This window comes from Crinia signifera, chromosome 2 (genome assembly GCF_055691185.1).
Source record: "Crinia signifera chromosome 2, ASM5569118v1, whole genome shotgun sequence".
NCBI lineage: Eukaryota > Metazoa > Chordata > Amphibia > Anura > Myobatrachidae > Crinia > Crinia signifera.
The window spans coordinates 136574404-136590471 of record NC_139218.1 but is presented as its reverse complement, the minus strand read 5'-3'; the positions used below and the strand labels follow the sequence as shown (position 1 = coordinate 136590471).

The window sequence follows — 16068 nt, the reverse complement described above, 5'->3', positions numbered from 1 at the left end:
TGCAGGGGAAATCTCCGTTTAAAAAAATTAGACGCCGCAAAGGGGGCGTATAGGGGCGTGAGGGGCTTCAGTCCCTCATTTCCCTATGTATACGCCCCGCGTTTCATGGGCGTTCCCATGCAAACGCGGGGCGTACGCATGGTAATGAGGGCATGACGCCACTCATGGGGGCGGAAAGCTGACGTCGGCGGATGTCAGCTTTCAGCCCCCATACAAGCTACCACACGGACGATTGTCCGTGTGGTCTCAGCTTGCGGGAGCTGCCGCGGCGTGCGGCCCTGCCTTCGATGGTCGTCGACCATCGAATGCAGGGGGCAGCTCCCACCATGGTGGAGGCGTACGCCTCCACCATTTTCGTGCGGATCGCCAGCCGTCCGTGTACGGACGGCCGTGGCGATCCGTAGCGTGGGCGGGGATTCGTCTGGTGCGGTCGGAGCCGCATATGCGGCTCGACCGCACCAACCAGAATAAGGGCCATGGTCTTTAAAACTCAGAGAGTTTTTTTCTACATTCAAGAAATTTTATATATAAGCATGCTGGGGATGTGTGCGGCACTCCCAACATACTGTCAATCAGCTTTTGAATAAAAGTCCTTTTTTTCAGACACTTGATTGAATAATTCATAATAGTGTCATACTATTCCATCTCTATCTTAATTCTTTTTATAATTGATGTTTTTTGGTTGTGTACATAATGGCCTCACTGCACTGCTTTGCCCTGGGGCCCATAATGCTGTTAAGATGGCCCCGATAGACATGGAAATGCACATGAGTTCAAGTGAAATCCAAGTTCCTCCTTTCACCTACTTATACCATGTGTCTATGCACACTTTGATAGCAGAAATGCCAGTACCTTTTTTCAAAGGAGCTACCACTTGTCCTCTAATCTACCATTCAATGCTGAGGCAAATAAATAAATAGTAGTGATAGGGAGGTTCCACTTCTGGTATAAGTGGAAAAATGATTTATAATGGTTGAATGATTTGTATGCTGGATCCAATTTGTGTCAGTCACATCCATCGAACTGTCATTAGATGTTAAATAAAAAAGAAATGTAAATAACAATATATAGACTGTCTAAATCTTAATTCAAAACTAGAGGCACACGGGGGTGGATACCACGATGCGTACCCTCACTCACTCTAGTAGATGCTAAGATGTGTGTGTAAAGGTTTCTTTACAAGCATCCAAGGTCCACCACGTGTTCAGTCATGTGTTCAAAACTGGATGCGTACCATACTCACTTATAAACCGACTGGTACAAATATATAAGGGTATCTTTGAGGTGATTTCAAATGATGGGCAGGGCCAGTGCAAGCCTCCCCCCGGCCGCTACAAGCGCCCGGGGGGGTGCGGACAATACTGCGGTGGAACTCCCCGTGTCCAGAGGGGGGGGGGGGGTGGGGGGTTTCAGCGTTGATTCACGGGTGTGATGGGGGGGGGGGGGGGGAGGGAAGCTCACTGCCTCACCTGCTCCCCGCTCTATGGTACCTCTCCTCAGCGTCTCAGTACCGCCCTCCAGTGGCCGGCGCCCTAGGCAAATGCCTAGGCCTGCCTAGTGGTGGCGCCGGTCCTGATGATGGGTATAAATTTGGGTCAGTCATGTCCGTGAAGCTAGTGACTGCTGGGTGTCCAAGGTCTAGGGATGGCCATCAATGATTTAAAATCATTGATGGTTTATGGCTGATGTCGAATACTTTTGCCATCGATGGGGGAGAACCAGATGGTTTCCCTCCACCGATAGCACAGCAAAACAATGTTTTGCTTTTTTTTTTTCCCAAAGTGTCGGGGCATGGAGCACCACACCACAGTCCCGGCTCCTGATCCCGGAATCGGAATCAGGAGCCCGGGACCATGAACACCCAGCAGTGTGTGCAATGTGATATCAGCCCAATTTGCAATGTGATAATCGATCACAACAAATATTGCACAGATCAATTGCTGTATGTAGGAACAGTTTGTGAGAATGCCCTGTTGCAATGCCACTGCACAGCATCATTCTTGGGCTATTTTTTGTGAAAAACTTATTTTTTGTGAAAAACTTATTTTTTGTGAAAAACTTATTTTTTGTGAAATACTTTATATGCACCGACGACCCCCCCACGAACAAAATACTACAAAGCGAATGCAAAAAACACTTTTTTCACATAATAAAAATAAATGAAAGGACTGCGAGCATCATGTAGTATGATCTGGAAGGATCGCGGATATTGGTTCAGTCCAAACACAGGCCCTTATTCTGATCGGTGCGGCCGGAGCCGCATATGCGGCTCTGACCGCACCAATCGAATCCCCGCCTTCCATACGGATCGCCACGGGCGTCCGTACGCGGACATGTGGCGATCCGCATGAATGTGTACGGGGATACGCCTCCTCCATGGTGGGAGCAGCCCCTGCATTCGATGGTCGCCGAACATCGAATGCAGGGCCGCACGCTCCACCAGGTCCCGCAACACAAGACCACACGGACACTTGTCCGTGTGAAATCTTGTATGGGGGCGGGCAGCTGACATCCGGCGATGTCAGATGCCCGCCCTGTACCCACGCGTCACAGCCTCATTACCATGCATACGCACCGCGTTTGCATGGGAACGCCCATGAAACGCGGGGCGTATGCATATGTAAATGAGGCTTAGTAGCCCCTCACGCCCCTATCCACCCCCTTTGCGGCGGTCAAAAAACTTGTGCGGCGATTTCGCCTGCACATGCGCAGAGTGCCCTCTGCACATGCGCAGACCGAAAACATCGGCGGAACGGCCGCAAGCGGCCGTTACCGCTTCAATCAGAATAACCTCCACAATGCGGCGAGAGCTGCAGAGCTGATGAGACCATGGCCGTGATTTACTAAAACCGTCGGTCATCTGCGACATTGAAAACCCGTTCGTAAATCATTTTTTCCTCCTCCCCTCCGTCTCATCAGCAGCAGTATTCGTCGCCTTTCCACTTTAGCACAATCATCAGGCGATGACTCTGTGGAGTGTGGAGTCCCAGACACACTACATTTACCGTCACGCCTTGCGGCTCGCCATCACATGGCTTTGATGTTTCAGTCACGTGCTGCTCCTTACCGCCAATCACCAGCTCAGCGTGGCAGCGCGCATGCGTGGTGTTTGCCGGTAGGTGTGTAGGCCGCAGTGAGTTAGCAGCGGCTGTTCCTGAGCTCGGTGTTCTGTAGTGGCAGCATGTTCCTAACGCGTTCTGAGTACGACAGGTGAGATCCAAGTTGCGTGGAGTACTAATGTTTCTTTGTGCATGTGATGCAGCATCTCCTGGCTATAGAGCCCTTTGTGGAATCTAGGGTTACCCCTGGGGTGCATAAGGCTGTGTGCTTGCTACATGGGAGACCATTGCTCCATAGAGTATGTTTGGGTAGAGGGCAGAGCTATGGGCATGTGGTAGTAATTGGGCAGAGGGTAAAACTTGTAGTTGTCTATTAATGTGACAGGAGCCCTGGGTGTACCAGCTTGTTAAGATCTGTCTGCTTTTGTATATTGCACCAAGCATATCCGCACTGTAATCACTGCAATGTAGCTCATAATATTTTTCTCCCTCTGTGCAGAATGTATTTTCTCCATCGTTTATTTTTATATGGTACTACCTGTGCAATGTGTGTAACCTGAACCTTATCTTTGTTCTTCTTAGGGGGGTAAACACATTCTCTCCAGAAGGCAGACTCTTTCAAGTAGAATATGCCATAGAAGCTATAAAGGTAATCAGAGTGTGGCCCGTTGTGCCAATTCTGCTCTTCCTCCTTTCAGACAGAAAGTGAAAGTATGTGTGGTTCAGCTTTGGCAACAACAGTCAATCTGCCCTCCCTCCATATTCCCTGTTCAGCATTGTAGTACAGGTTAGGTTTCCCTTATCCAAAATGCTCGGGACCAGAAGCTTTTTGGATTACGGATTATTCTGTATTTTGGAAAATCTTTATACTGTATTTGATGGAGATCTTGAGATATCTTGCATTTATGTTATATAAACAGATGAAATACACATAAATATATTTTATATGTGCATGAAACAAGGTTTTAATACAAACTTTGTTTCATGTTTTATCTCAGACACTGAATTTCAATGCCAAGCAATCCTTTTCTTGCACATATTTAGTGGCAGTTACATATTATGTCCCCAGTAGTGTCAATTACAGGCGGAGACTATGGTTTTCGGTAGTGTTCGTTCTAGCACTCGCCATCTTTGAAAACCCTTGCAGTTCATGTTCCCTACCTGGGGTGGGGTGTTGCTGTCTACTGTGGTGTTTCTAGCACAAGTCTGGTTTGCATATCGGTGCTGATATACAGACCACACTGTGCTAGAAGCGCTACAGCAGATAGAGACACCCCAGATAGGGAAGAGGAACTGCATGGGCTTTCAAAGATGGCGAGTGCTAGAAGGAACACTACTTTTTGGGATATTTGGGTAAGGGATGCTCAACCTGTAATTGCACAACTAGAGCCTAAATCTGTAGTGGTTTTATTGTGCAACCTTCAAACCCTTAAAAATGTATTTAGCACTAGTCCCTAAATATCTGTTGGTGGTCTAGTACAGCTGTATCCATTAACTGCCAACACACACACACACACACACACTAGGTGTGCAAATTTTAAGTCCTTTTTTTTTGCAATAGAACATTCAGAATGTTCTCATTCATCATGCCCTTAACCAAGACCACCTTGCTTTGCATGAACCAGAATGATGATCGCGATATATAGCACAAATAGCCTAAATGAAACAATGAAAATAGTTTTTTACAGCGTAAGAAATGTAGAAGTATCCCTAGTAACACAGGGGTAATTATCAAAGCATGGAGAAAGTGGTTTGTACTTTTTCAAATGCTATCTGTAAATGTTGCCACACACTACTGCAATGTAACGCAGCAGTGTATGGCCATCTGAGCCACCCAGGAACTTCCTGGGTGGGTGGCAGGATCATGTGCTGTCCTTTCCACATGAGATGTATCGCATGCAACCCTGTTCACCACTGCCGAGAGGAAGGCCAAGTTGGTGGTGTGACGGGCAGCAGGCCCTACCTCCGCCTCGGGTCCGATGCACATCTAACTCTCTGCACCTGTTATGTTTACCGCACCTGTAGTGCACATGGTTTTGTCCATTAGAGAAAGATTTTGCTTTTGAGATCCTTACTGAATATACCCCGCTATATGGCTTTTGGCCATATATTCGTTTTTCTCCTTTCTTTATTTTTATTTTTTTCCCCTCTGCACCTTCGTATTCCAAGACTGCTGTCTGTATATTTATATTAAAATATCAATTGCTTTCAGCTTGGCTCCACAGCCATCGGGATCCAGACATCTGAAGGGGTATGTCTTGCGGTGGAGAAACGGATCACATCGCCGCTGATGGAGCCCGGAAGCATTGAGAAAATTGTAGAAATAGATGCTCATATAGGTGATTTTCTTTATACGTTTAAACACAAAATAATTCTTTGAGAACAAAGTTAATATCAAATCCAATTTCCTAAAATATTGCAACCGCTAGTAAACACTTTAATCAGCACTTAAAAAAGCTAAATAGTGTTGCTGAATATCAAACCACAACTTAATGCATGGGCTATTATTAGTTCATGCTTGGAGTAGGGAATTCATAACTATTAAATACAGATTTGTCAGAGACAAAACATATTTAGAATAAAGCAATTAGTATCTTTTCATAAGTGAGAATTAAATGGTTTCTTGCATGTTTAGGAAAAAATAAGAAAAAAATAGGTTTTAAAAAGTGACCAAAAGGTATGTAACGTTACCAGTCCCGATTTGTGTCTGGCCAGACAAAAAATATATAAGGTCCCTCTCTCAGGTTCTGTTAGCTGGCCTCCCTATGCTTGTTGAATTTTAGGTGCAATCTGCATATGACTGCTATTGCAGGATGTGGGAGTAGATTGAATATAGCCAGGTACCAGTGAGAGCCTCCTTAAGTTCCTTTGTATTCCAGGTGGATGTAAGATATAGAGGTTTCATGATGCAATGACGCGTTTCCCCGCCTCCTTAATGGTGTCAGCGCCTTCCTCAGATCGATCTGAGGAAGCCGCTGACATAGATAAGGAGGTGGAATGTCTGGAAAACATTGTTATGACCCCCTTAGAGGCACACCGTGTGCACATTAAGGGCTCTGATACACTATGAATAGTTTCCTTGCTGTACTATAGAAAACAGAACTGAAAAAGCACTTGAGCTCCCTTTTTGGAGTATGCCATTGTGTAATTTATGCTTCTCTACATAGTTCCATATATTTAACCCAAATGTATGTGTTTTTAATTTCTTTCACTGTTTTACCTGCAGGCTGTGCGATGAGTGGATTAATTGCAGATGCCAAGACCCTAATCGATAAAGCTAGAGTTGAAACTCAGGTATGAGGAACTTTTCTACATGTTTGCTGCAGTTGAGTCCCCTAGGTTAACTTACAAAATCACACACTCCACAGACTATTTATTCCTTGCGTTTCCATTCCAATATCTCTTCCAGAATCACTGGTTCACGTATAACGAGACAATGACCGTAGAGAGTGTCACACAAGCTGTGTCAAATCTAGCACTGCAGTTTGGGGAGGAGGATGCTGATCCTGGAGCCATGGTATGTTCTTGAGCTGGGATGCGTTTCTTTAGTTTAACACCTTGCATTTTTTTTATCTAGGCACTTATGACATGTGTACACGTCCCTTGTTTATTTATTTATTTTTCATTTAGAGCCGTCCGTTTGGCGTTGCTTTGCTGTTTGGTGGAGCAGATGAGAAAGGACCTCAACTGTAAGTGCATCATTTTTTATTTTGTCATTTGTTTGTAGAATGATGAAATTCTGTTTGTCATAATGCATAAATGTCCTTGTACTGCAGTTTTCACATGGACCCCTCTGGAACCTTTGTACAGTGTGATGCTAGGGCCATTGGGTCTGCTTCTGAAGGGGCACAGAGCTCACTGCAGGAAGTGTATCATAAGGTAACACTGAAGTCTGGCGTCTTCTGTCTTAAACACTACCAAATAATGTAGTGCAGTACAGAATTGTTACATAGTAGTTTAGGCTGAAAAATACTGACGTACGTCCATCAAGTTCAACCTTAGGTTAGAGCAGGCAACATGCCTTGCCACAGTTTTGCTATTAGGGAATGCTAAAACTATTGCAAGGCATGCTGGGATGTCTTCCTTAAACGTCTCTTTTTCCAGTGTAAACAATCCCAATTTGTCCAGTCTGTCTTCATAGCTGAAATTCTTCAGCCCCTTTATTAGCTTGGTTGCCCTTCTCTGGACTTTGCAGTTCCTTGATTTCCTTTTTGTACTGCGGAGCCCAAAATTGCCCTCAAATCTAGATGTGGTCTAACCCCGTGGTTCTAAACCTCGGTCCTCAAGGACCCCCAACAGTGCACGTTTTCCAGGTCTCCACACAGAATCACTGGTGAATTAATTAGCTCCACCTGTGATCTTTTAAAATGTGTCAATGAATAATGATTGCACCTGTGCAACTGCCAGGAGACCTGGAAAATCTGCACTGTTGTAGGTCCTTGAGGACCGAGGTTGAGAATCACTGGTCTAACCAATGCCTTATAGCAGTGGTAGCCAACCCTAGCCCTCGAGAGCTACCAACAGTGCACAATTTCCAGACAACCTAGCTGCTGCAAAGCTGCACTCATTAATCACTGACACATTTTAAAAGATCCACAGATGGAGCTTATTAGCTCACTTGTGATTCTGTGAGGAGACCTGCAAAACATGCACTGTTGGTAGCTCTCGAGGACTAGGGTTGGCTACCCCAGCCTTATAGGATATGTACTATTCAAACTTATTTTCTAATGACCGTAACACATAGGTCAGAGAAAGCATACGTTTATATTACCACATGAACTGAGTTTTCTAAATGCTGAATACTTTTTTTTTTTTTTTGCTGAAGGCCACCTATACCAAGTACAGCAAATAAAACAGTTAAAATCTAATGTATACGATATATAAAGTGTGTACCATTAGGAGCCCTAAGTGAGTTGCTTGGTAATTTTATGGTTAATGTGATTTGCTCGGTTAATTTAATATCCTTTTATAGCCTTTTTCTTTTTCATTTGTTCTTTAGTCAATGACTCTGAAAGAGGCCATCAAATCATCACTCACAATCCTAAAGCAAGTGATGGAAGAGAAGTTGAACGCCACAAACATTGAGGTGCGGTTATATTTTTTCTTACATAGATTAACATAAGTATCTGAAACAGCCCTTCAGTCCAGCATACGTATAATGATTTCCATTTGTTGGTGGTCATATAGTCTTTTATATCTTAGCTATCTGCCCGAGCTGTCTTCTATGTTTCATGCTTCCTGCCTTGTGCAGGAAGTGAAAACCGTTTCCTCTACTCATCTAAAAAATGCAGCTCTAATGTTCCAGAGGACAAAATTGATCCTGTCATTCTGCGGAGGGGAGGTGGGCCTGTCCAATGAGCTATTCTGGTTGTAGGTGGCTATATTTGGGGCATTGCAGTGGAAGAGATTCTTTGTTGACAGCAATCACACTCACAGCAGCTGTTCGCTCCCATCTCCCACCCACAACTTTTCTCCTCTACCTTTTGCAGCTTGCCACTATAGAGCCTGGGAAGAAGTTTCACATGTACTGCAAGGAAGAGATGGAAGAGGTTATAAAGGACATTTGAACATAATCACTAGACTCGTCAGAGCAGATTGGACCACAGCTGCCAGTTCCTGCGTACAGTTTTTTTTTTATGATTGTGTCTGTATATAGACGCAGGTTCTAGTTGCCTAAAATAAACCCTTTTCTTATTCTGAATTGTACAGTGTTAACATGCATGGGTAATGCAGTATGTTTAGCTGAATACTTCAGATGTGTGAGTGATGCAGTTTGAAAGCTATGTTAATAATGGAATAACCTGTTTAAAGAGCATGTAAAATATGGTATTTGACCTATATCGGTGAGTAAAATAATGAATACGTGATCAAATATATCAGTAATGCAACAGCTTACCTTGTTAGGAGGTGGCAAGCTTACAGAGTCTCCATGCAGAAATGCACTGTGTGGGCTGGAGATGCTGGCAGGGTTATACTGTCCCTTCATTCGTTTAAAATTCCAACACTCTGACCTGTATGAGATCACATTAGGACAGTGAGAGTTATTCTTGAGTTTCATTTTAACACTTTGGGGGAAATTTACTAAAGGAAATTTGGGTACTTATGTAGTATCTGGGCTGCCGATTTCTAAATCGGGTCGGATCGGGAGATCGCATCGCATCGCATGCGACCATGCGATTCGATGCGATGCGATGACCCGATTTTTCCATAGGAATCAATGTTAAAATGGACTGAGTCCATTTTAACATGGAATTCAATGGGAAAAATGGGTCCTTTTCATACCCCTACTATCCAAGTGGGCATGGAGTTGGATATAAACCTGTGGCGAGCGTAGCGAGCCACCGAGCCCGAAGCGTGGCGAGCGGACGAATACCGTCCCCTCGCGGGGCTCGCTTCGCTCGCCACGCTTCGGGCTCGGTGGCTCGCTACGCTCGCCACAGGTTTATATCCAACTCCATGCCCACTTGGATAGTAGGGGTATGAAAAGGACCCATTTTTCCATAGGAATCATTTTAACATTGATTCCTATGGAAAAATCGGGTCATCGCATCCGATATCGGATGCGATGCGGCATCGCATCGCATCTGATTGTATGCCTTAACTTAAGGCATACAATCAAAAAATCGGCAGCCCAGATACTACATAAGTACCGAAATTTGTAAAAAAAATAGGTGTATTTGTATCCAGAAATACTTATTTTTGACATTTACTATGCCGAAAATACGGCAATTCGTATTGATAGGACATCAATACGAATTGCCGTATTTTCGGCATAGTGAATGTCAAAAATAAGTGTATTTCTGGATACAAATACACCTATTTTTTTACAAATTTTCTTTAGTAAATTTCCCCCTTTGTCACTAGTTGTGTCTGTCCAAGAGCTACATGACCCCCCTCCTCCCTTTTTTTTTTTTTCTTTTTTCTTTTCTTTTTTTTTTTATGAGGCAAGCAACCTCAAAAGTTAAGGTGGAATAATGGTGTAACAATGTGAAATTTGGAGTTGAGCACAAGTTATATATGGAGGTGTGTTAGAGGTGCTACTTTGCTGATGCTTTTGGTGCCACACACAAATATACAGATGCACAATTACATTTTTTATTTTTTTTGCAAAATCGTTGGCTTCGTCAGTCCCTAACAATCTGACGTTTAGGGTGTGGGACACTGGCAAATCACCTCATAGCATTACATTAGTGGAGCCAGTAGAATGTGAAAATGCATACACACAATACGATTTGCTACCCAAGCGACAACAGCCGCTATATCGGTTAGTGCTTCCAGACCCGCAGGTTTGCACAACGTTCACGATATAGAGCGTATACACTCGAAGATTTGCACAATAGTTATTGTCCATATTGTTAATGGCACATCATAGTGTTTACACACCTTTTTAGATGGATGAGAGCAGCTTACGCAGGCTTATTATGCCATACAGAAAAATAAAATAAGTGCGCTAATGAAACACGCCCTACATTAGATTCCTTAAATTGTTAGGGACTTACCCACACCGTCCAGGTAACCTCACTGTGTAACCATGTCCATAAAAGAAACTCTAAAATTTATTACAGTTCTAATTAGTGTCGTTTGGATAGAGGATGGGGTCAATATATTAGCAGTCGGGATGCTGGTGTTAAGTATACTGATGCCAACTTCTACCAAGAGACAGACTTCAATTAGTATGCCGGCGTTGCAATCCAGGCTGCCGATCGTTAGCCTTACGCACAGGGTAATTCTAGCCTATATCGCTGGGGATACAATCACTAAGCGACCATATATCTGTGATCAAGGCGTGACTGTTGCCGGGAGCATGCTCCCGCGACCAGCCCTGGGGTGGTCGCTGGCCGGAGGAGCATGCTCCTGCTATCTGCTGTTTCCCCCAGCAGAGTCTCCTTTTTATCAGAGACCATCTGGTTGTTAATAAAAACAAGACACTGAGCAATATATTGCTCCGTGTGTATGGTGATTTTGGCTGGGGTGGTTTGAGTTTTCCAAGCCCCAGACTTGAACCATAATCCTAGCCATGGTTCATGCACCAAAAACAACTGTATTGCAAAATGTATTACGTAGTGTTTGAATAGTACACCTGTATCTTTTTTTTTTTTGTGTGTTGAATGCTAGTTAGTCTGTGTGGATTGTGGTCTATGTGTATGTATTTGTATGTGATCCTGTTTCATATTGATATTTTGCCCTAAGGGAATTGCAAATATACATTAGTAATAATGGGAACATATAATGCTCGTACATTCTATGCACATTTTATCAGTGCATGTTATGTGGGTGTAATTATGATGATTTGTCAGTCTGCGTCATCCTCTACGTAAATAGAATTTTTTTATGTTCTATATACCCTAGAAATCAAAGCAGATGCTGACTAGCGAAGTTTATAGCAACGTTTCAATGCTTTTTTATCATTGTCATCAGGCTGATGACAATGATTAAAAGCATTGAAACGTTGCTGTAAACTTCATTAGTCAGCATCTGCTTTGATTTCTAGCCGCCTGCGAGTGCAGTTGATTACTTGGATGGAGAATATATATATCTATCTATCTATATCTATATCTATATCTATATATATATCTCAAAGAAAACAAATTGTTCATGTTATCGCCCCCCTATTGACAATACCTGCGTGTTCAGTGGGTCACAGTGACATCACTGAACAATATTGTTTGACTAGGGCCACTTAAGCCCCAGTTGTCTAATGTGTATGGGCCTTAGGGGCAGATTTATTAAGCTCAGTGAAGTGATTTATTGGTACTTGTTTCCTAGCACGGCTCCCATCGCATATCGTACTTAGTGGTGTGCAAAACAATGCGATCTTCCCGTTAAATTAACAGGAGTTGATTTTAGATAGTGTGGTGAGCGCAGCAAGCCACCGAGCCCAAAGCGTGGCGAGCGGACGTGGAATACATGTAAAGTAATCCGTATTCCCTCGCTGTGCTCGCCACGCTTCGGGCTCGGTGGCTATATAAAATCAACTCCACGCCGAAGTGGATAGTGAGGGTATGAAAAGGTCAGAGGATGCGTACCACCGCCCCTCACACACTCGCCACGCTTTGGGTTGGCGTTTAACAGTTTCTTATATAGCGCACACAGATTCCGCAGCGCTTTACAGAGAATATTTGACCATTCGCCTGAGTCCCGGCCCCAGTGGAGCTTACAATCTAATAGTGTCTGGTTTTTATCACCGGCTAATCAACTCCTAACTGTGAAGTTACAGGCTTGGTTTGAAAAATGACAGGTATGTGACGATTGGCTGGTGATAAAAACCAGACAAGTTATCACTTCACCGAGCTTAATAAATCTACCCCATAGTGCTTGATAATATGCTTGTTTATTTACTGTGGGGTTTGCAGGCCAGGTGTAGCTAGTATGAAATACTCAGGTTTGAGAGAGCTCACACTGAGCCACTTAAGTGATGGCTGAGGAAAGGGCACAACTGGCCACAGCTCCGTTTATGATGTCCTTAGATGTCTACCCTTGCCCTTGTGAAGAAATTGCTGTAATTACTGTGTTGTGCTACAGTTTTCTCATTTCTGAACTTGCCTGCTTCAGATTAGCATTTGATCAATAAATGTTGACTTGAGTCTCTGCTCACACTGCTGCCTGCAGTTATGCAGAATTGTTAACTGATCATTTCTGTAGTTATCCCTGTACTAGTTTAGGAGACTATTGAACCTTTTCTTGAGCTCTCATGCTGATACGGTGTGTACGCACGCTTCGATTTGCTTTAAATTTGATGTTTGATTCGATTTGGCATTAGATCTTTTTATTAAATTTAGCATTAGATCTGTCCTTTTGCATTCGATATCAATTTCGATATTGAATTCGATGTACAGTGTACACATTCAATTTACTGGATCGAATTTGATATTTCCTTGCCTTCACAGTCTATTTTTCGAATCGAATGCAGATCGAAAGCATCATAAAAACCATTCGATTTGATTTTGCTTCCATAAGCAAAAACTAATCGAACAGGGAAAAATCGTGTATACACAACTTTACTTTGTGCACCTACTCTGAACAGGGACCTCAGCAGCACAGTATATTCCCTCTAACCTCATGCAACCTCTCGGTTGACTACAGTAGTTACAGTCCTTGGATAAGTATCAATACAAGCATCAATTCTCAAGCATGTTTGCATCTCTCCATCAATGATTGTCATGCAGCGGTAATATGCCGAGTGACGTGTTGAGTTACCATGTATAAAATATCCAACAACTGTGGTTGCTTCTAAAAGAATAATCAAAATGCAGTCCAAATATATAAAGACAGCTTCCACATGCATGGCGTGGAGCAAACTGACATTTATTCAAAGCATTCATATCCGCATAATGGCCATATTGGTCAAACTTAATTGAGGAAATGTAAGTGTTTTGATCACCAACGGCCACTAGATGGTGCCTGAAGAGTTCCAGGACATTCAGTTTGTATATTGGGGCTGGTGCTAACACATTGCCCCTAGTCCTAGGATGGATGTGACAGGAGTAGTGACGATACATGGGTGACCGGAACAGCTATTTCGATACATAATTGGTTTACTAATTCAACATTTTTGATTATTAATGTCCCACACTTCGCTTTCTTGGCAAAATCCAAGCTTAATACATGAGTTGGATGTGAGGATTAAGCTTATATCTCTTTTATTTTGAGATATGGACATATGCTTTTTTTATCCAAAGACTTGTAAATGGTTGACCACGCATCCAATGGTTTTTTGTTTGTTTTTAAAGCTTTAACTACTATTGTATAAGATTCTGCCTAAGATCCCTTCTCCAGACTAATAAATGCCCATACACACTAGTGCAGTGGTTCCCAACCCTGGTCCTCAAGTACCCCCAACAGTGCATGTTTTGCAGGTCTCCGCACAGAATCACAGGTGACATAATTAGCTCCACCTGTGATCTTTTAAAAAGTTTCTGAATAATGAGTGCACCTGCCGGGTGACCTGGAAAACGTGCACTGTTGGGAGTACTTGAGGACTAGGGTTGGGAACCACTGCACTAGAGGATTATTTCCAATCTGGCTAGTTAGAATGAAAATCTGGAACTTTTTGGAAACCAATTACAATCACTCATTTGCTCCCAAAAGCTGGGAAATGGACAAAAGCAGTAATCAGCATAAATGGTTTTTACTAATATGTCTGAATTACTATTTTTGTTTGTTTTCCATGTTTAGGAGCAAATTGTCAATTGACATTTGCTCCCAAAAATGTCCAGATTTGCATTGTAACCAACCAGATTGGAAAGGTAATCTTCTTGTGTGTATGGGCCTATACACACTGGATGATTTTGAGCTGAAAGCAGCTCAATTTCGCTGTTTGGGTGGCATTTAGCTCAAAAGCCACCCAGTGTGTATGGGGCAGCAGTGAGCGCTGATGCGCACTCCCGAATCATGGGTTGCCTGGCTGCTCATCTGTCAGGGAATGATAAAACTATGGCAAGGCATGTTGGGATGTGTAGTTTCACAACAGCTGGAGGGCCACAGTTTGGCTATGCATGCCTTATGCTGGCCACACATCAGACCAACTTTCCTCCAACCATCCAACTAGTTGCTTGGGTGGAATAAAAATATGGTACTGGATGGGAGCAAAGGACAATCCGAAATGTGCTCTCAAACCCAGGAAAATGGACAAAAACATTCAGTGAAATTGTTTAAATCAAACAGGTTCAACTACAGTACCGTGTCTGAGCGGCAAGTTTTTGTCCTTTTCCAGATTTTGGGTGCAAATTTCTGAAGTAAATATTACATTTGCTCCCATCCAGTACCATATTTTTATTCCATCCAAGCAACTAGTTGGATGGTTGGAGGAAAGTTGGTCTGATGTGTGGCCAGCATTAGTTTCTTTGGCATTAGTTTATTTCTCCAGTGATTGGGACAAGCTACCCTGTTGGCCACACTGGTTACTTCACTTTTGGCTTTAAGAAAGTATATCATCCTTGTAACAACTACTGTGAGGATCATGAAATAGCAGTTTTCATTCATTAACCCCATTTCCATAGGGCCACACATGACTGACCGCACTGCCGCCGCAAGCCGGGCTGCCCGATGTTTATACATCGGGCAGCATCGCATCCCCCATAGAAACCTATGGGGCATGCGGCCGGCAGCGGTGAAGGCGGATCGCAGCAGGGATTGTCCCCTTTGATACATTAGGGCTGGCATTCCCAACCACGGTTCTCAAGGCACACTAACAGTGCAGGTTTTAGTGATATCCAGGCATGAGCACAGGTGACTTAATTAGTACATGAGGGATTCTGATTAAACCATCTGTGCTGAAGCCTGGATATCACTAAAACCTGCACTGTTGGTGTGCCTTGAGGACCGTGGTTGGGAATGCCTGCATTAAAGGGATACTTAATATTTGCGGCTAACCACCGGAAAACTGGCGTTTCCGGGGATTTGGCCTCAAATATTACTTGATAAATGTGGCCCTTATTCAGATCTGATTGCAGTACAAATTTGTTCTCAAAATGGGCAAAACCATGTGCACTGCAGGTGGGGCAGGTGTAACCTGGGCAGAGATAGTTAGATTTTGGTTGGGTGTGTTGAAACTGAAATCTAAATTGCAGTGTAAAAATAATGCAGCCAGTATTTACCCTGCACAGAAACAAAATAACTCACACAAATCTATACATGTTACATCTGCCCCACCTGCAGTGCATATGGTTTTGCCTATTTTGAGAACAAATTTGTACTGCTATCACATCTGAATCAGGACTTTAGAACAAGGTTGCAATTACATTTACTAAGTTTTTGTGTGCAATACGTTTCCTTTGTGAATTAGATCTTGTTTCACTACCTTTTCAAGTATACTGATAGCAATCAGATTGGTTGTTCATTTGCGACAATAGTAGGCAAGTATACAGTATATCATAGTTCCCCTGATAAGTAACAGCTGTTACTTATCAGTGCCTTTTCTGCAACAAGTAATGTACATCTTATTAACTGCTTTGGGGCTCAGTTGGATTTGGATGTAATTCAGCAGCCACCTCCGTACTTCCAGGTGTCA

General features: G+C 43.3%; 1 protein-coding gene across 1 annotated transcript; it reads left to right on the top strand.

Annotated features, from left to right (window-relative positions):
• The first annotated feature begins 2811 nt into the window (after positions 1 to 2811).
• Positions 2812 to 8760, top strand: PSMA5 (proteasome 20S subunit alpha 5). Its single transcript, XM_083172935.1, has 9 exons — positions 2812 to 3210; positions 3642 to 3708; positions 5272 to 5398; positions 6286 to 6353; positions 6469 to 6576; positions 6690 to 6748; positions 6836 to 6938; positions 8059 to 8145; positions 8549 to 8760. Exons 1-9 carry the CDS (start codon positions 3182 to 3184, stop codon positions 8624 to 8626), a joined length of 726 nt encoding a protein of 241 aa, XP_083029061.1. The 5' UTR covers positions 2812 to 3181; the 3' UTR covers positions 8627 to 8760.
• The last annotated feature ends 7308 nt before the right edge of the window (positions 8761 to 16068 follow it).